Here is a 20,603-nt window from a genome sequence, read left to right as displayed (position 1 = left end):
AGTTGAGAAGCAGCGGCGAGTATTTAGCAGAGCTTTCCACGCTTCGCCTTCAACAAGACCATGTACTGCCGCCACTGATTGGCTGGCGGCTCAACAATTTTGCCAGTCGGTTCAAGACCACACGTCAGACGCTTTGAAAAGTCTCCGCAACCTGCCGCCCTGCCTTCGTACAGCAGACTTTCCCTCCCCATCGCGACAGTCTCTCTTGACGTCCTACTATCGGCTTGGTGAAGTTGACAGAGCTGAACGGCGTCCTGGCTGAACGGCGTCCTGGCTGAACGGCGTCCTGGCTGCCTATCGTTCGTGTGAGGTAATCCGGTTAAACAGTCATAACGCGATCAGCCCACATTGGCGAGGAACAACTGGACTTTGACACGTGCGCAAAAAACAATTATGATGAACGCCGGTGGAGGCGATCTGCGTCGATACGTGCGCGCCAGCGACCGACGGCTCGCCGAGGTGGCGGCACAGGCTGCGGCTCGCATAGACCTAGAAACTTTGAAGCACCGCCGCTCAGAAGCCGCGGGCGTGACCACTGAGCGCTCGATTGACGGTACAGTGGTCACGGCAACGTCCGTCATCGAGTGTTCACTCAAGGAGATGCAGGCGCTGCTGAACCCTCCCACGAGCGACCGTTACGCCTGCGTCATGCGTGAGCTGGTCGGCCAGGACTTCATCTACGGCTCCATCGTGCACCACGCCGAGGAGATCACGACGCAGAACGTGTCGGTCCGGACGGCCACGTTCGTGAAACGCCACATGCTGGCGCGCAACGAACAATGGTGTTTCGTCAGTGCGGTCAAGTCGTTGGAGTCGTGCTACAACAACGAGGCGCAGGGGTTCACCGTCACGCTGGCATCGCTGCATCCGGACGACGTGTTCACCGGCAAGGCTCAAGCGGCCAGTGTGATTCATATTCAGGGACTTTCGGCGCTTTACCTCGTCACGGCTGAGCCACATAGGAAGGGGTGGCAGGGCAGAATGAAACGCGCCGTCCGAGTCACATTTTGCGCGCACGTGGCATCGATCCCCGGCTCAGGTAGACCCTCTCCGTTCCGGTGGCTCATGATGGCGAGGAATCGCGAGGAGGCAGACGACGCGTCGAACGGGGTAGTACTGGGCCGGGTCGTGCAGTTGGCACGCACACTCAAACAGTTCAACGTCGCTGTGCGTCGACGACGACTGGATGCACAGGTTCTCGCTGATCTGCGAAAGGTGCAGCCCAGCAACTCCCGTTGCGCGTGCTGCACGCGCCGCGTCAAGGTTGGTAAGAGTCTGTTCGGCGGCAAGAGAGGAAGCACGGAAGGGAGGACGAAGGAAGACGCGCGTGGCCCCAAGCGCTGCCAGCTCTGTGGCTTTCTCGTCTGCGCACGCTGTGTGTGCACAGTCGGCAGAGGCTCGATGTCGGACGAGTCACTAGCTTCAAGCAAGGGTATCAAGTACAGCCAGACTGTACACTTGTGCGAGCATTGCATGCAGCGCGTAGATGACGCCGACTATGACAGCTACTGCGCTTCGAACGGCAGTGCGTCACCGTCCAGTGCTATTCAGCCTGATAGCCCCGGGGCTGAGCCGCCCAGCGCCGTCATCGCGCGGGTACTGAGCGAGGTACTTGGTGACGCTTCTCAGGAGGAGAAACCGGTAGTTATTCGGGTCATCAAGCACCTGCTCAGTCCGAAACAGGAGGAGAAAAGCAAGTTTCGTGCTGACTCGGATGAATTGGCCAAGAGCTTGGGTCGATTGGCGGAGGAACAAGGCTTCTCGGACGAGATTAAGATGAAGGACGTTACGGAGACGAAACAAGCTCCTGAAGACACACCAGAAGGCCCCATGACACCGAAGGATGAGGAGAAACCTCCACTAGCAGGCACTACAGGTCGTCAGTACGCACTGCAGTATACGGATATGATCAACGATGCTGATGATGATACTGACGATACCGACGAAACTGAAGATGCTGAAGACGTGGACGACGCTAAAGAACTCACCGTTATATCCCGTCACCCCGTACCGGCGGATGAAGCCTCCCGGTTGCAGTGGCTTGACACTCACCCGAATATTATTTCGCACGTAATGGATCTCCCAGATCTAGAACTGCTGTGCAACATCGCACGCGGAGAGCTGCAGTGTGACGCGACACTGGTCACCATGTTTGGTCCAAGCGCGTGCTACGTCGTGGCGTCCACCGACCCTGCTTGGCGAGGAGCCCAACTCCCGCGTGACCATGCCATTTGTGGCCACACTCTTATGACTGGAGAACCGCTGCTTGTCCGACACCCGGAGGCAGACGTACGCTTCACTGCGATGAATCTCGTGCGTCGTGACGGTGTGCGCTTCTACTTCGGGTTTCCAGTCAAGATCACGTACCCGGAAGATGGAGGCACAACTGCAGTCGGAACGTTCTGCTGCGTCCACGCCGGTGAAACGCGTGATGTGTCAGAATCTCAGTACGCACTTATGGCTACGCTTGCTGAAGGCGTGAATCGAGTTATGGAGTGCCGGGCGTCGCGGTTGTTGGAGAGCTAGATGTCGATGGATGTGTCTCCTGTAAATGACAAAAGTAAATTATATCAACAGTGGTGAAGTTCCGTTGCACCAGCTTAGTAGAATTCATGCAGAGCCGGTAGCTGGTGAGCATGACGACGAGGTCCCAGTTATTTTCTAGCAAGATTGCAGATGAGCTCCAACTCCGGTAGGTTTCGTACTTCCGTGAATCTAGCTCGTTGCACAACGCCAAGATATTTCAGTTCCTTGTCAGAAATGAAAACAAAGAGCGCCGGCACTTGAATCACTATAAGCCAGGGGGTTCGCTCTGCCACTGGTCCGTGCGAGTAGACAGCCAGACAGGGGGCACGCAGGGTGACTGAGTGCTAGCAAGCATTCCTCGCGGTCAACCGCGACTCGGCTTCCGCTCCTCTTCGACGATATACTTGATGACATTTTTCATAGCAGCAGGCTCAGGCTATGAAGTGTTCACGAGAATATCTCGTAGCAAGCGCATGAGCACTTTGGTAGCTGCTTTAGACCCCGGAGCATTAATGTGGTCTGTCGGGCTCCAACGTATCACTGTTGTCCGCCGGAAACGGAGTCGTACAAGGTGTCATCCACACGCTCCATGCAGTTGAAACAGGCGCGTACGTTAGCAAATGCGTTGTTCTGAGAATGTTGTGCTTCCTGACGGACGAGCAATTCATCGTACCCGCAGAGTTTGCATTGGTAGTACAAGTCATCACCTCAGCTACGTACGCGCGGAACTACCAGTCAGCGCAATTTCACTAGCAATCACTGTTTTTTTGTGCTACAACTAATCTGTCATGCTCGTCCATCCACAACAGCAGCAACTACCTGTAAGAGTTAGATCAACATAGCATCATGCTATCATGGCAAAGGCATTCACTTGACTACGTGTACTTGGGTACTGAAACGCACTCAAGCTGTCCTGTACACAATCGCTACACAACTGAGGTGGTGGCATCTGATTGGTCCCTTTCGAGCTCCCCCAGTTCAACGAGCTAATAATACGGCACGTACGATGGACTTCCTGCGTCAGCTGGCCGCCGACCTGCACGCGCTGCGGGCCGAGGCCAAGCGCAAATATCCTGTGGTGAAGGAGGCCGTGGACCGCGCGCTGGAGGCGCTCCCGGCTCTGCAGCAACAGTACGCGGCGCTGCTGCGCGTGGAGGGGCGCGCGCCCGGTCCGGGTCATAGTCTGTTTCAGAGCGAGAGCGTTCTGCGGCCCTTCCTGTTGGCATGCAACCACACAAACGCCTCTCACAAGATCCTGGTGCTAGCACTGTCCAGTATCCAGCGCCTAGTGAGCTGGGACGCCATCGAACCAGCCAGTGTAGGCAGCATCCTGCGCGTCCTGCAGATCCAAGCTGAGAAAAACACACACGCGGATGTGCAGGTCAAGCTGCTACAAACTCTTCTGCAGCTTATGACATTGGCATACGAGGAGAAGAATAAGAAGCAAGTAAGGACGCAGGACGGCCAGACTCAGATCCCACCTCCAGGTCAGATATTGTTTTTTTTTATTTTTATATGTTTGGGTTTTATTCATGATATATGGGTTTTATTCTGCAGATAGCGAGCTCGTGGGCAATGAAGATATGGTCATGCAGGCCGTGTGGATCTGTATCCACCTGCACGCCACCAGCAGCAGTGCCAGCTCCATGGTGGGCAATACAGCGGCCATGACGATCCGACAGATAGTATCCCTTGCATTCGGGAAGGTAGATTCCAGTCCAGAGGCCAAACACGTGGGCGTCCTATTATTCCAAGAGTTGTGCTTTATGAGTCGAGAGGAGAACGGGATGTGGTTGAAACGTACAGCCGTGTCACCCATGAGCGCCGCTCTGGGGGTTGAGTTACTGGAGACGGTGTTGGCGTCACACTATGGATTATTTCGACTAGATATCGAGTTCAAAGCGGTGTTGAAGCAGCAAATGACTCCGTTAGTGCAGTCAGTGTTGGAAATGGGCTGCAACGACAAACACGGCGGGTCTGCAGGCTCGGGAATCATGGGACCGACCAACTCGTCCATCACCAGCAGCAACACGAACGGTGCTACAGGTCCGTTCTTCCCGCTGCTGGTACGTGGCATGCGACTGGCCAGCACACTGCTGTGTCACTTTGCTGATTGCCTGGATAAAGAGTGCGCTTTAATACTGCACGCTCTGCTGGAAATCATCGCGACCGGGACGTATTCTATCCAAGAGGCGTCAAATGTTAGGTCTCCGCCCACACCGTCGAAGTCTCCGGACTCGAAATTTCACGCTGCGAACGCTATTGCGAATTTCAAAGAAGCCAAGAATTTCCTGACACACTCGAGTTCGTCGAACGCTAGTACGTCCAATGCAGCCAGCGGCTCCGGAGGGGTGAATTTCGTCACGTGGCCTGTGCTGTTAGCACTGGAAGTGCTCAATCGCGTGTGTCTAGAGCCAGATATGGTGGCAGCTATGGTGAGCTACCCGGACGGTGTGCTGGTTGCCATCACACGCACGACGTCGTCGGTGATCATGACATCGCCGCCGTCAGATTTCAGACCCCAAGGCCCGGACGGAGCCACGCCACGTTCAGGTCTCGAGCTTCTGAATGAACAAGAGACGCCCGTTTTGCAGCAGTTTTTCATGGCTGTCCGAGTGGCTGCTTCGTGTCAATGTAACATGGCTGCGTCGGTGTTTGAGCTGTCGAGATCCACGGACAACGAAGAGATATGCGAGAAGCTGGCCAAGGCGTGTGTTGCCGTGGTGGCTCCTGCTGTAGTCCAGTCTATGAATTGTGTGATGCGGCACTGTCGGGAAGTGGATCTCGTCACAATGTCTCTCAAGTCGTATCACGTGTTAGCCACGGTGGCGTCGCGGCTTCGAGCGAATATGCAGAGTCAAAGTGCACGAGAAATTTGGTGCAAACAGATGGATGAAGTGGTGCTGACTTGTTTACGTGCGTTATGCGGGTTCTCGTTCCCTTTACCGGAGGGAATCCGAGGCAACTCGAAGGGATCGGTATCAACCACGGGCTCTGGGAGTAGCGCATCCAACGACTACCCGGACGAAGCAACAACGGACGACGGAGAGAGCTGTCTTGTGGTCATCAGTTGGCGTGAAGTGCATGCGATGAAGGCGCTATTCGGCGCTGCACATGTCATGGAGGAGGAACTCTCGCAGATCGAGTGGTGTGTGCTCTTGGAGGGCTTCGAAATCATCGTAGGACTCACAGACCCCAAGCTGAAGAACGGACAGCAGAAACTCCCGACCAAAAACTACCGAATCAGCGCCTTCCGGATGGAAAACGAAGACGTGGAACAGCAGCTCGTGATGCTCAGTAATTCGATCGTGGATTTCTTCCGTGATGCGTTGAAACTGAGTAGTGTAGCGCTACGTAAGCTGCTCGCTGCTGTTCGAAGGGTATCATGGGAACAAGTGGGTCTGCCCGTGCCTAACAGAGACGCAGAATCTACGCTTGACTCCACTGGATCAACTGACGACTGGACGCTAGTGGACGAGGGAGACACACCCAGTCCTGCTAGTAATCATCACATGAGGATCTACCAAAGCTACTTGGGCGTGGGACTCACTGGCTCAGGCACGTTCATGCCATGTTTCGCGTTACGGATGCTCACTCAGTTGGCGTCAAGTAGTAAACGCTGCTTCGAAGAGGTTATGCGGGAGCTGGTGCTTATGAGCACGTTCGTGCCTCAGCCTCCACTCACAGCAGCGCAGTTCCCTCAACTGAACCAGTTCCAAGTCTTCACGACGGAGAGCATCCTTCAACTCATGCAGAACGCCTTGCAAAACGTCGTCAACAGCGTGTCGCCTACTGCGAAGCCATCGATGGAGGTTCTGGATGCCAGAAACGAGCAGAATCCAGTATCTCCGCACGTGTTTGACCAGCAAGAGCTGTTTGTACCGCTGTTAAAGCTGGCGCGTTCAGACATGAGAGACCGTACACTGACCGGGATGCTGGAGATGCTCAACGCCTGTGGCCACCTGATTAGCGCTGGATGGCCGTTGATATTATCTGCAGTGCAGGAAGCGTGTGAGATCGGAGACGGCAAGACGCAGGTGCTGGCGTTCAAGTGTTTGCGGCTCATTGTCGACGACCTGGTGGTGTCCATACCCAGCAGTTACCTGCCAGACTGTATCAAGTGTATTGGACGCTTTGGAAGCTACGCCAAGGACGTCAACATTAGTCTTACAGCGGTGAATGAACTCTGGAGTGTGGCCGATGTGATTGGCAAGCAGAAAGCACGAGAAACTGACCCCAGCAAGCGGAATCAGGGACAGTGGGGGTGCATCTTCGCCGAGTTTAGCTCCGTGGCGCTGAACGAACGCGCCGAGGTGCGGAACAGCGCCATCAACACTCTTTTCGGTACGGCTGTGACGTACGGCGCTCAATTCGAGCTGAACGAGTGGCAGTTGTTCATCAACTCGACGGTTTTGCCATTAGCAGCCAAGCTATGCGAAACTCAGAGACGGAGGAGCTCACGTTCTTTGGAGAAAGACACGGCCAAGACCTCGGCCAATTACATGCTGCACCACTCACGCGATAACGCTGAAAAACAGTGGAATGAGTCGCGAGTACTGATGCTTACTGGAATCAGTCGTGTGTTGGAGATCAACTGGCATTATCTGCTGCAACACACGTCGTGGTTTGCTTCCATCTGGCGCGAGTTGCTGCAGCACGTAGCGCTGAATGCTGCGTTCGGTATGCCTAAGGAGGTGGTGCTGGCTGCTGTCAAGACGCTGCAAACGTTGCTGCAAGTGTCTTCAGCGGGGGACTTTGACCACATCGCGCAGTCGCAGCCTGTTCGTGCAGGTGTGGGCATGCGCGTTGTCGGGGGAGCTCTCGTGTCTTCATCTGCGCCGTCGTCGGCTGGCTTAACTCCTCCGAACTTGAGACGTGCGGCATCTGCCCCAGTGTATCGAGACCCCGCGCTGTGGGAGGAGGCATTCAGCCAGCTACTGCATCTGTGCGATGAGAGACAGATTGCAGCGGAGAAAGACGAACACCCGGCGCTGCCCTGGAAAGAAGACGAAGAACAGGAGATCGCCAGTGCTGTGGTGTCTGTGCTGGTGGCGCTGTATCTCCAGGCCAAAGAGTACGAGTTCAAGAATGTCAAAAACGTCGACAAGATGCTGGATCTGTTCGCGCTGCTGGTTTCCCGTCACGTGCTTGGTACACCAGCTATTGGCAATGGAGCAGTGACCAAGGCGGTTACGAACATCACGACGAACAGCTTACAGTCGCGTGTTTTAAACGCGTTCGAAGAGTGCGGCTCGTTCGCGTCTCACCCGGAGGTTCATACGAAGATGCTGGACCAACTTGTAGGCTACGTGACTCAGTCGTCCACCAAGGACCTTGTCTTCTTTACCCGTCACGCCTTAACGTCACTAGCCAAGCTGTATGCGAGTGTATCAAAGGAGGCCAGAGAGCAGCGTTTCTTGTCTGTCCTCTTCTGCATCCAGCCGTTCTTGATGTTCGACGGTGTTGCCACGCCTGATTCCGATTCCGAGAAGCCAATGACTGCGGCGCAGAAGGCGGCGACCCAGTTGTGGAAGCACGCGCTGCGTGTGCTCTTGGTCGTGATCTCAAGCGGACTTGTGGCTGTGCGACTGGCTGAAGCCTGTTGGAGACCGTTGCTGGAGACGATCGCGGGCTTCGTGCAGCCGAACGGAGGCAAATTCCCGTCGTGCGTGCAGTCGGAAGAGGACGAAGTGTTGGTACTGAGCGTGCTCGAGTGTGTGGCGGACAGCACGATCGCATTGCTCAGCGACGGCAGCGATATCAAGGCCCATATCGGACAGCAATATCAGGCGTTCATTGGGGACCTGGTCGCTCTGCTGTGCTCGGGCGTGGACGCCGTGGAGCACAACAAGGCGATGATTCGGTGCTGCGTGCGGCAGTTGACCACCATGTGCATTCAGATGGCGGACCAGGAGCTGGCGGCATTCGCACGGGCTCGATTGGTGGCGTGCTGCAACACGGCACTGATGCGGTTCGCCGAGTTAGACGGCCCTAACCAGCGACCAACCGACGATGCTCAGGTCGTAGCTGCACGCGAGAGGGTGGTGGTGCTGCTCACTAGCGCGTTGGAGGTGGACATGCAGCCGCGTAGTATTATGGAGATGTATCCGTCATTATGCGGCTGCATTTCGTCGTCCAACTTGGAGGTGCGACAGCTCGTACAGCGGTTGCTGCTGAGCGGAAGACTGTCTGAGTTCTGCTTAGAGCTTATGGATATTTGGGAGCGTCAGTCTCATTAGTTAGAATTATGTTGAGAACATGCCGACTACAACAAGGTTTGTGGATCTGTTTGAGTGTCTTGTAACACTAGACGGGGGATGCCACCCAAGCAATTGAAGCGGTTCTGCCACGCTGACGCAGCTTCTGGACACAGGGAGGCGATTCTTACACGTTCTTACGCAGACCCAAGCGGCTTGTCAAACACATCTCGAGGAACAAGCTTCCTGAAATTGTCAATACACTTTCGAAGCGTCGAACGTCGTTTGTAGGGAAGATCAGCAATTCTTGCTGGGTCCAATGAATCAAAAAGGAACCATAAATTTGGAGACCAGAGCATTAGAATGAACTGAATTTGGCAATGACAGACAGTTAGATATCGCTGATCCATTAATCTACGCAAGGCGTTTGTGTTTTTAATACTTCAATGCATGTAACTAAGTTACGAGCTCGGGGTTAACACTAGCGCAATTCCACATGCTGCAATAGCGATCTATAATTTGAATGCTCTTAGACACAGGCAGTCTTCTTGGAGCGTACCACAAGTCCCGCAGCAGCAGCCAATTTCTTCATTGCCGAATACTGCGACTGAGTCATTTCGTGAGTCTTCTGGTCCATACAGCAGAACGAACCGATCATTGTGTTGCTCTCGTCAACAATTGGGAATCCGCAGTAAAATCTCACGTCGAATGCGGTACGTCCGTTGATGTTTTGGAAACGAACGTCAGCCTCTGGATGAGGAACCAGCAACGGCTTCGAGGTCATCACAGTGTGTTGACAGAACGAGTGTTCACGTGGAAGTGTAACTCGTCTCAGATCCTCCTTATTCGACCCCAAGACTGTCATTTGGTCGGCAGTGACTACAGTCACAATGCTGATGTTGCAGTCCAATTGGCTGGCGGCCAAAGTGCAGAGCATATCCAGCTCGGACGCGTCTTCCAGGTCCATAATCCGACTACGAGCAATAGCAGCAAGCCGCTCCTTCTCGTTCAACGGTAACGGGGCATCTGGAACCGACCCGTTCGCCGCAGTCTTGGGCATCGTAATGGGGTAATTCCGCTTTGTGGCGTTGGCCAAAATACACTTGTACAAAGGAACTGAAGGAACTTCCAGACCTCCATCTAGAACATCCAGATATTCTTGATCAGCGCTATCAGACGAGAGACGAATCGATCGGGCTTGTCGTTCCTGTTCGCCTTCAGTCTCCTGATCCATCAGGTATTGAATCACCGTACGCACAGAATTCTTTCGGGCGCCGGATGACGAACGTAGCTCCTTCTGCAATAATCGAGCCAACGCTTTGTTAGATGGAGGGTGATCGATGGGGTCTCGCTTCACTTGGATTTTCCCTAATGAGTTGGGCTTCACCGCCGAATAGTCTCCGTTTTCTACAAACTCCATGCAACGCGAGCACATGCGTACAGGTGTGATACGATGAGTATCTTGGGTTTCCATCTCCTTAACCGACCAGCAGCGATCACACACAAAGTGACCGCAGAGATTACAGCGGTGTTTACGTGTAAGTAGGTGCAATGACTTCGTGCAACAGGTGCAATGCGAGTTTTTTGCACTGAAAGCTGCATGGTCCGCCATCGTCTGTGCTCCAAACCGGCGACGACGCACGATTTCTGGTAACCGGATAGCGCCATCAGCTAGACGCATCAGTCGAGCTCGCATTTGAGAGCTCTTAGCCTGTCCTGGCTTGTCCAGGCCGCCGTTGAATTGCCCGAAGAAAATCACGCGAACGTATCTGGAACCGGGCAGCTGTTCGACCAGATACCCAGCGTTCAGGTCGTGTAGCATCTTCACGCGACCGTGCGCGCTCACTTTACCTGCCTCGAGCTCTTTCTCGTCCAGTGAACTCATTGTGAGTGTGAAGGAATTGAGGTTGGCGTGTTCGGAATTTTCAACCGGCGCGCGGATGTGCTGCGCTCGCTCAAGGAAGCACCACTGCTCGTTAGGTGAGAACAGTTTGCTGTGCACAAAGGCCCCCGTCTTCACCGCCACGCGCGTCGTCACGGATTCTTCCTCCTGCAGCAGCTCCACAAGTTTCGGCTTGTCATCAATGACATCGGACGGAACGACGTGTACGACGGATCCGTAGATGAAATCCTTGCGGTACAGTCCGCTCATGACGGCGTTGTGATCAACGTCGTTCGTCGTGTTTAGCACGTTCACCACTTCTTGCAAGTGGCATCGGATCTCTCCAGCTGCCAGCACTTGCTGAGTTAACCGGGTCTTCTCCGCCCGTGCGGCGGTCGCGGCCGGCCGTCGCGCGTACGTCGTGAAGGTGCCGTGCGACTTGTTCAGAATCCACCTGCAGGTGGACTCGTTCGAACCCGCAAGTCCGCGGAAGTCCATCGCGCGGGCCACCACCTCCGCACGGGCGCACAGCTCGTCGTCGTCCACGCGAACTCTTGGTTTTAGTGTTGAGCCGTTGCTGCTACTTGAGAACGGAATGGAGGTCGACAGCGACGACGCCGTGGCACTGCGCGCCTTGCTACGGAAGCGGATGCGTTGCGGCTTGGAGACACCGCTGCTGGTCGCGTCGGTGCTGGGTACACGCTCCAACATTGGCGTATCAGTGTACCCGGACGGCATCGACGGAAAAGAGGTATGCGCTTCCAAGCGTTAATCGTATTGTGGTTGCCCCACCGAACAGGGCAAGCGCTTACATCGGCGAGTCAGTGACCGGCAGCCTGACCGGATGAGGCAGTGGTGATGAATCACCTTGATCCGGGTGCCACGCCGGCGTCAACTACGGTTGGTTCGACAGGCGCATAACCGCTGAAAGGTATCCGCAACGAGCAACTGTAGCAATTCAGTGACTCCTGTGCGGTTTCGCACATCTTGTTCAACAAGTTGCGGGCAGTGACCGACGGTCACTCTGTATCGCCAACCCATGGCACTTGAGCAGTTAAATATTTTGTCGTCAAAGTCTGCTGCCATCGGCGCTTCAGTTGGGGCATGTGCTATAATAGTCCTACAACTCCCGGTTCTTGAAATCGACAGGCACCGTAAAGGATGGCACACAGTGGCTCACCTCAAAACGATCACGCTTCAGCGATGATAAATATACATGTACTTCGTAAAACGAACGCATCGTCGTGAGGTCCGAGCGCCGAGGTCGGCAAGGCTAAGACCAAGACCAAGTCTGTCAAGGCATCGAAATCCGCGGATAATCTTAGAGGTGAGAGAGTCGACCCCCTCGCTGAATCCTAGAAGTTATGTCTGACACGATTCCATGAGGCTCACGATCTCACCGAAATATTGGTGCAGTGTTTTATCACGTTAGATGACGCGAAAGATCTAAATCTTTGCTTCATTGTTCAAAGTTGGCGCTGTTAATAGAATTGTGAAACAACAACAAACTCGGCTAAGTTTGGTGCTCTATTTGTATTGACATGTGAGTCTGTGAAGGACACTATGGCTATTTCTTGCCTTGCCTACTGACATCCAAAAACTATCTACAGCTTGTACGACGAGGTACTCATCAAATCCACGCGCTCCGTCAGATCCGGAAACTGACCCTCCTGCTGCTGCGAGTACTCGCGAGGATGGTGGTGCTCCACTAAACCAACGTAGACACCCGCGCCAATCGCACCACCCAACAACGGAGCCACGATCGGGACCCAGAAGTAAGCATTCCTCAGAGTAAACACCTGGGAGCCCCAACCAGCACACAACGTGAACAACCGAGGGCCAAAATCGCGCGCAGGGTTCAAAGCGAAACCCGTATTCATACCGAACGCCATGCCGATACCCACCACGAGCAACGCTACCGCACTAGGTTGCGAGTACGGGTTGGCGGGTTTGTTCAGCTCGTCGCCAATAGCAAAAAGACCGCACAATAGCAGAGCAGTGCCCACCACCTCCGTCAAGAAACACGTGCCCACCGATACGTCGCTGCTGTAAGGATACGTTGCGAAGATCCCCTGAGTGGTAGCTTTTTCTGGGTCAACAACGTCAAAGAGAGGTTTGTAGACGGCCCAGATGAGGAAGGCGGCTACGAAGGCACCGAGCGTCTGCGCCACGATGTACGGGACGACCTTGCGCCATTGAAAGCGTTTGAAGAGTGCAAGTGTAGTGGTGATGGCGGGATTGATATGCGCTCCAGACACACCTCCGGAGACGTGGATGCCGAATAGGATGCCGATTCCCCATCCTAGGCAAAGTGTGGTGTAGTTACCCTTGCTTTTTTCACTGAGTGTGACTTGCGCGACAGCTCCGTCCCCGAATAAAACTAGGATGAATGTTCCTAGAAATTCAGCGAGGCATTCTCGAAGGAGTGGGGATTTCAGTTGATACGGTCGGATGGCTGGAGCATCAAGCCCAATCTGTCGAGGAGACTGGATGGCGGTGTAGTCCTCTTCGACCTTGTAGCTGTATGAAAGCGGGTCCATGGTTTACTCGAAAGGATTCGGTAGGTTCGATTTGGTGTGGTTTCGTTAGGAGCTGGAAAATTGCAAACTGAACGAGCCAATTGGTTGCGGTGGACTGAAACATATCCACGACGTAGAGGTGACAATGATCAGCAACTTCAAAGTCGAAGATACAGGAGCCCTGCTCATGGCGGACAAAACTCGTCTTTCGTGCCCGACTTGGACTGACCAACACAATCGAACTGAACCATTCCGAACGGAAACGCGAACCCCCCACTGCACAAAATTTAGTCCTCTTTGTCTCACAAGATGTCCGTCATGTCGGAAGGTGAAAAGGCTGAGCTCACCCTGTCGTCACGACTCCAACCAATGATCTTAGCGCGAGCAAGACCACAATGAGAACGCAGTAGAATTACTGTAGTGCCTCCAACATTGAAGATCTCGTGAACCTTTGCTAGCCTCCATTTTTCTTTTAAAAATACGAATATGAATTCATTACGGGAATAGGAACGACAATACTGCCTATCCAGCACACAATGTTCGTGCTATCTAACACCACCGCACCGATGCGCGTGGCGAGCAGCATGATAAGTTGCGAGTTCAGCATTACAAATCCTGTCGATGATCCTAGTGTCTCTCTGCGATCTTGTGGAAATGGCTGCATGACGCATTTATACTCCAGTTGATTTGACTGCCCGAAACATCTTCGTCTTTCGGCGAGCCTGTCCACCTCAAAGCCTACATCAGATCGATCAGGTGGCCTCTCACCGAAATCAGGATATTTAGTACTAAATAGTCGGGCTTTTCAAGTGAATTTCCAAAATTGACCTTGCAGTCATGGGTTTTGTACAGCTTCAACTTAGGCGACGATCTTCCAACAGCAGATTTTTCGGGTCCAATGTCAGGAACATCTAGATAGGCGTGGTTGGTAGCTCACACACAGAACTCGCCGCGACGGGAAGCCCACACGCTATTAGCCTCTTTCAGCCAGTTTGAGAGGGTATCGTTAGCCTTCGTCTTGAGATCGCTTGCAGAAACGGTGTCAGGGAGATGACAAGATCTCGCGGCGATCTGACTCACCGAATCGATCTGGACTTTAGTTTGACGATGCGAATTCGTTTGGTTTCACTGTGACGTTTATGTGTTTGTACGTCGTCAATGAAAATTTGTTGTACAGCGTTCGATATGAAGCTAAGAATTCTGAGCCATAAAAGCGCAGTCGCTACCTCTGCCACTGAGGCGTTCTAAATGCACTCACCCCATTTAAAGCGTTGACGGAATTTTCTTTAAATAAAGGAATATTTCCGCGAATAGTAGTTTTCACCAAATAGTACCAGTCACGATCCACTGCACAATTGACAAAACATACAAATCATGAGAGGAAATCCGCCCACAAGTTTTAAAGTTGATAAACCGTTTTCATACCTAACCAGACTTCAAATTTTGAGTGTACTTTTTCGGTTAAGAAAGATTAAAGTACTTGTTCTCGATTGCTTTATACACGAAATTTCTGGTAATATCAGAATCGTTAATACCGATATTGAGGGTCCGAAAATGAAGATATGTTTTTTTGGGGTGCTCCTTATCGACAAATTAACATCTCCAAACAACCTAGGTCTCAAAATAAACACTAGATACTCCGCCTTGCAATGGTTTGCTTGCATCGCGATTCCTACTTAGGTTCCTTAGAAATTTTTTGTTTGCGATTGTCTCAAATGTACTAGTGTTTTTTTAACACGTTTTTGAATTGCTTACAGGCATGTTCTCCTCGCCAACGTACCAGTACATGTTTTGTGAGCTAAGTATATGACATCCCGGTTGACTGCTTGCTTTATATGCTGAAAAAACTGTTGCGAGAGAATTGTGGGTGAGGCTGGAGTTGTTTCTTCACGATGTTGTTTAGGTCTCCTCCCAAATATGATTGACGATTATTAACCCTATGATTTATGAAGTGCCGCGTTTTCGATCCTTTGTTATTTGGAATACCAAGACATGAATTTATTGCTTTTAACGCTAGAACTGTAAATCACCATATTTTTGAAGCATCATAATCATTTCAGTACCAAGTATCCGAGAACGTAATAACAGCAACACTACGCCAAGTATTCTCTCAGTGTAATTTGCGTTACGCCTGAATTTTGCATTTAAACAAAATACTTCTGCTACATTTCTCCATAATAATTTTTTTAGCTCGTTTCGTCGGGAAATACGTATTTTCATTACAAGAACTCATTATTTGCAAAACCGATACAACAATTATTTGTTTGGATCTCTGAGGACAAATCCAATTGTAAGAATCAATCTCATGCTCTACTGTATTGGGCTCTAAATTGTTTCCAAATGTTAGACATAATTCAATTACGAAATTATTCTTCACCACCTTCATTGGGCGGCTGTGTGCGAGTTTCAATCAAAGAACCGCGCACGGAAATTTTTGAGTAGAACGCACAATACTACTACAGTATACAATATTAATATCATGTAACAATTCTACCATCGAATTCCAAGTACTTCAAAATGCACGCATGAACATCTTCCTTTGGTAGATACTGAACAATGGAAAAATGGAATGAATGCGTGTACTTCGAAGTAGTCGGTTTCCAGTTGTTCAGACCGAGACTATAACGGAAACTCTATTAAAATGTTTCTTGTTTTACCAGCGAAAAGCTTTCTTATCGCAGTGCATGTGTGCACCCATTCCATGCGAAAATGCTTTATGATAGCATGTTTTCGAAGGGCTCGGCACTGCCTACTCTAGCAGTTCTTCCAGTACGAAGGCCACTTATGTACACACCAATGCTGAACACCACCTTTTTGCCAAGTTGTACACGTTCAGTTTACATCTGTGTTTTCATCGTCTTCTTGATGCACTTGTTAAAGATGTCAGCACCGACATGGCTGCAGAAAATGGAAAACAAGATAAAAGTTGATACTTCTACCTTCGTTCTGCCCCTCCAAACCGCTTCGGGCGAAACTTGAATTTGTAAGTGTATAGTTTAGTGTACTCTTTTACGATCTCCATGGTTGGATCATTCTCCCACGTAAACTTATCGAGCTTGAGTTTCGTGGTAATTTCTTCAGGCGTTTTCTTGCCATCCAGCCACTTTTTAAGCAGAGCGTGCTGCAATCCAGACGCCACAGGTTCCATAGCCTCATCCTTTTTCGCTAAATGGATTGACTTCGCCAACGAGAATTCGTTGAAGCTCGTCAGTAGTTGATTTACCATGTCCACATCTTTGTCTGGGCTGTAGTAGTTCCGCAATTTGAAGTAATTTGACCACACATTAAAAGCTGGGGTAGTAAAAAGATCCTTGACACTTTCCTCTTCAACCTTCAAAAGCTTGAATACATGGTCGTTAGATAAACCGTTGACACCCCATGCTGCCAATAAGTCATTTTGTAATCTCATAGCAAGCTGTTCCGATCCTGGGTCCCGCTTCGCATTTTCTAGCATCTTTGCTACAGCTTCGTCGCCGTACGACTTGACGAGCACGCCAAGGATATTCTTCATTTGCTCAGGGTATTTCTTGTCGTACATTGTCAGATAAGTGCTCCACAAATAGAAACTCGGGGACGTCAGGAGCGTCTCAACTTCGTCATCCATATTGAGCAGCTTTAATGCGTTCTCTGGGGTCTGCTTCTCCTTCAACCAAGCTTTGAGTTGTTTCAGTTCGTCGTCTCCAGTGGAGGCCTTAGTCAGGTGCGTTGTGAACCAGCTTTTGAGCTTCGACGATAGGCCATTGAAACCCCTCTCCTCGTCGTTCACACCGTCTCCTTCATCGGGTTTTAACAATCTCTTGGGGCTCGTTTGAATAAACGTATGGGCCGAAGTTATGGGGCTGTCTACTGGCAGTTTCACTGCCTCAACAGTTAACGCAGCGCTGAAACTCTCAGTGAGAGCGATGAAACACACCAATACCAAGTACGAGAGCTGCATGGCTTCTGATCCACGGAATGTGGAATACTTTGTTATGCGAGTCTGTGAGACACAATCTACCCCCGGACAATACCCCGGATAGAATGGAGTAAAAAGCGGAGGTTGGCTGGTCGTGTGTAATTACGACCACCCGTACGAGTCACAACGAAACGAAAACCGATCTCTAAGATATCTTCGTTGTCTGTGATGTGATCTAATAGTTTTAAAGGTTTGCTAAATTTGACAATGCTAATCCAGTCAGAGCCGTACATCAACCTCTCAACCCTGCAAATAATTATTAAAGGATATAAGGAGGTATAAGATGTAATATGATGATGTGCTAGCAGTTTGAACAGCACATCTCTTACAGTATCTCCTCTAGTAGGAATGGTCCAAACAATTTGCTTGGACTAATCTTAACTAAAGAAGGGAGTTGATGTTGCGCCTACGTGGGCGCATTATCGTGTAATTCCAGTAGCAAAAATGCTACTCTTAAACGAAGGAAAGAAAATCGCACAAACAAATCCGTGAAAAACACAGATTGTGAAAAAAGATGCTTTTAATAGAGGGCGGTAGTGAGCGGGTGTGAGGAGTGTAGCCGAAGCAAACCCGAGCGGGGTGCCCGCGAAGCAGGGCCGCTCGGTATTTGTGTAGGCGGGCTCAGCGACGAACTCACCAGCGAACGGACCCGTAACACTCTCCAGAACATGTTTTTCTAATGCGGGGGTCTGGGTGTGCAACCCCCAGTATCCTTTTAGTAGTGGCCCTTATCCGGTATACCGATATTTCTGTGGAATTATTCATCCGTATGTTCTGTGGGTTTGCTTATTCTGTCTGTGCTAATCTACCGCTCTTCTCATAAACAAAAGGATCGTGTCTCATTCACCATACACTGCCCCACCCCTGTCGCCTTGTGCTAGCTGTACAACTGGCCTCTCTCCTAAGCCGTATTGTGCCTTTCTGTTATGTTGCCGAGTCCTCTGTAGGACTTAACCCCTCCGTTAATCTGAGGTTGATGGTGGCTAAATCATTGAAGACAGGTTTGCAAATCTCGTAGGTATTCTCGTCAAACTTCTGTCTGGAGCCAAACAAACCAGTTGCAGGCAGATGGAAGGCATCTGTACCTGGACCGTGGAGGCGTTAGGAGCGAAAGAGATGCGCATTTGGTAGTATTATATCCGTCGAGTAAGCTACTCTAAGTTCATCTATTATCCATTTGCTGTCGACTATTGCATAATATGTCTCGACGATTTCGATTGCTTCAAGTCCCACGAAAGATTCGCTCTCGCTCTCAAAATCCGAATGCCGAAAGAATTGCCGTCATTCGGACTTACGACGTTTGCAGGACCATAGACGGTGCATTCATAGGAGTTGAAAAGCACCCTCCTCTGTGCTAATTCTTTGTGAGTGCCCCCTTAATCTGCTCAGATAACCAAACCTCTCATACGAAAGCCGTGATTCTACACGCCAAAAATACATGAAAGGCACAATAACAACATTTTGACTACGAGATAATGCGACGTGGGCACAATATCCATGCTGTGCTGGCAATGCCTGCACTGTTTCACTTTCCGAGATAATTTTCAAGATCAACATGTGGCTCAAACTGACACTGTCGCATCTGGCCGTGATGATGTTTTCAGCAAACTTCTCTGGCCGTGATGATGTACGTGTACTAATATATGCACGTTGATTAGCTTGGTGTATCGATGTGTCATGTTGATAGGTTATTAAGCAGCATGGAAACCTTTCATTAAACGTTAGATACACTCATTTCACTAAAAACAAAACCCTCCTATTAATAAGTGACAACCTTAGTAGGAAGGTTTAAATTCCTGCGGAGCCCTTCAATTTTAGAGATTTGTATTATCTACCTGTTTATTAACCCAACGATTTTTGTCCTAATAAAAACTCGTTTACATGTTAAGTACGATGGAGTGGAGTTTGTCCTGGAACCAGCTTATAGGACAAAAACTAACTTGAAGCTTGTAAAAAGGCTCTTCGATTCAGTTTACACGTCAAGTGCGATGTATCATATATAATAGCTATTGCTGACAAAGAGAGGTACCAGTACAGTGGATGCTTCCAAAGTCAAGTGCCACAAAATGAACCCAAGTTTAATTGAGGTTTTTGTCCTGGAATCCGTGGGACAAAACTCACGCATGCTTTGTTACTAGTGACTTTGTAATACATTTTCGCCCTGTTGAACAACAGTAGACACTACGAAAATTATACCACGTACAGAACCCTTTAGGTAGTATATGGCCATGGCAGTAATTCCACATAATTCTCGATAATGATGCGAAGCCAAGGCTCTAACGTTTGGTCCTATTTTTTGCCCTAAAAATTTCAAGGTGTTGGGGTTAACAAGCAGTTCGCGACACAACTGCAGGTAAAAAGGCCGTACGGGTAAATCGTCGAGAAATAAGTTTATCGCCAGGAGGTTTTGTCTTAAGCGACTCAACGTGCAATCAATTAGAGTGGGGACTGGCCAAGGAGATGTAGACTGGCGGCTAAGAGCTCATCAGTGCCAAAGACGTGTAGAGCTCATGGTGCAAACGCATGTAGTGATTCTTCGCGCAAAGTAACGCTTACATACAAAACAAATTATGTGAATACTATCAGCACGAAACTGCCTTTAGGAGGGGCGGACGAACTAATTTACCCTCCAGTATTGAATCATTCAATAATAGGCGACAAGCTTTTAAGATTCTAATTTTTCGCAGTAAAATTTCATCAACGACAAACCAAGAACAAGCTTATTCTCGCCGAGTGGAGTTCTGTGTCTGACTCCATTAATTAAACGAAAAGTACTGAAGATAGTGTCATGGGCTATCTGCTACAGGAAGATTGTCCGCTTGGCTGTAAGTATACCAACTACACGCATTTGCACTGCGAAGTGGTTGCATAAGTTGAGGGTGCACCTTTGAAAGCACGATATGCGTTACTAGTGCTTACCCGATAAAGAAAACTTCCTGCTTCAGGTGGATCTGGGATTGTTTTACGTCCACGGCCTAAAATGTTCAAAATGTGCGCACTTCACAGTGGGGAGAGCATATTCTGAAAGCTGACTCAGCGCGGAGCAACGGTAGCGCCGATTTACACCGAAATGAGCGATATTCACTGAGTCACCATCTCAAATCCCCACGGTAGGACATGGACTGCATCTATCAGAGACGGGGTCCTTGACCGTTATCATTTAGCTGTTCGACATGCGGTTCGACTAGCGCATTCGTCTACAGCACAGGCAGCGATCATCTTCACTTGAGGTTTTGCACTGAGCCCGGCGCATATACGCTCGTCAAGGTATCCACGCCGAGCAACTACATCGTCTGCCAACCACTCATTGCAATGATTACCAGTAGCATACCGGTAAGTTTACTGCCCTGTGTGTTTCAAGGTTCGCCGGGCACATCGAGTCCCACTCAACACCAGCTTCAACTGAGACGGCTTCGCTTGATCGCGACCACTACGCACCCGTAGAGACCATGTTGGCAATGGCGTGCGGGTCATTGCGGCCCTCAATTTGCAGGTGGCAATGGCCGTCGTCGCCGATAAAACGG

General features: G+C 50.6%; 5 protein-coding genes across 5 annotated transcripts; 2 read left to right on the top strand and 3 right to left on the bottom strand.

The window, feature by feature from the left end:
* Nucleotides 1–393: 393 nt before the first annotated feature.
* Nucleotides 394–2,526, top strand: PPTG_03686 (hypothetical protein; the record flags this gene model as incomplete). Its single annotated transcript, XM_008896369.1, has 1 exon — nucleotides 394–2,526. The coding sequence occupies one exon, from the start codon at nucleotides 394–396 to the stop codon at nucleotides 2,524–2,526; it is 2,133 nt and encodes a 710-aa protein (XP_008894617.1).
* A 1,006-nt stretch (nucleotides 2,527–3,532) lies between these two features.
* PPTG_03685 (hypothetical protein) lies at nucleotides 3,533–8,765 on the top strand (the record flags this gene model as incomplete). The annotated part of the gene is made up of 2 exons (XM_008896368.1): nucleotides 3,533–4,013; nucleotides 4,084–8,765. 2 exons carry the CDS (start codon nucleotides 3,533–3,535, stop codon nucleotides 8,763–8,765), a joined length of 5,163 nt encoding a protein of 1,720 aa, XP_008894616.1.
* A 309-nt stretch (nucleotides 8,766–9,074) lies between these two features.
* PPTG_03684 (hypothetical protein) lies at nucleotides 9,075–11,490 on the bottom strand. Its single transcript, XM_008896367.1, has one exon. It carries the CDS (start codon nucleotides 11,341–11,343, stop codon nucleotides 9,253–9,255), a length of 2,091 nt encoding a protein of 696 aa, XP_008894615.1. The 5' UTR covers nucleotides 11,344–11,490; the 3' UTR covers nucleotides 9,075–9,252.
* Nucleotides 11,491–12,111: 621 nt separating this feature from the next.
* On the bottom strand, nucleotides 12,112–13,357 carry PPTG_03683 (hypothetical protein). Its single transcript, XM_008896366.1, has one exon. The coding sequence runs from the start codon at nucleotides 13,143–13,145 to the stop codon at nucleotides 12,210–12,212; it is 936 nt and encodes a 311-aa protein (XP_008894614.1). The 5' UTR covers nucleotides 13,146–13,357; the 3' UTR covers nucleotides 12,112–12,209.
* Nucleotides 13,358–16,059: 2,702 nt separating this feature from the next.
* On the bottom strand, nucleotides 16,060–17,061 carry PPTG_03682 (hypothetical protein; the record flags this gene model as incomplete). Its single annotated transcript, XM_008896365.1, has 1 exon — nucleotides 16,060–17,061. One exon carries the CDS (start codon nucleotides 17,059–17,061, stop codon nucleotides 16,060–16,062), a length of 1,002 nt encoding a protein of 333 aa, XP_008894613.1.
* Between the last annotated feature and the right edge of the window lie 3,542 nt (nucleotides 17,062–20,603).

The sequence above is a fragment of the Phytophthora parasitica genome, assembly GCF_000247585.1.
Source record: "Phytophthora parasitica INRA-310 unplaced genomic scaffold supercont2.4, whole genome shotgun sequence".
Classification (NCBI taxonomy): Eukaryota; Oomycota; class Peronosporomycetes; order Peronosporales; family Peronosporaceae; genus Phytophthora; species Phytophthora nicotianae.
This window is presented reverse-complemented; position numbering and strand designations above follow the sequence as displayed.

What these genes read in the sequence shown, in the direction of transcription:
- PPTG_03683 (XM_008896366.1), bottom strand. Translation starts at nt 13,145, where the DNA reads ATGGACCCGCTTTCATACAGCTACAAGGTCGAAGAGGACTACACCGCC.
- PPTG_03684 (XM_008896367.1), bottom strand. Translation starts at nt 11,343, where the DNA reads ATGCCGTCCGGGTACACTGATACGCCAATGTTGGAGCGTGTACCCAGC.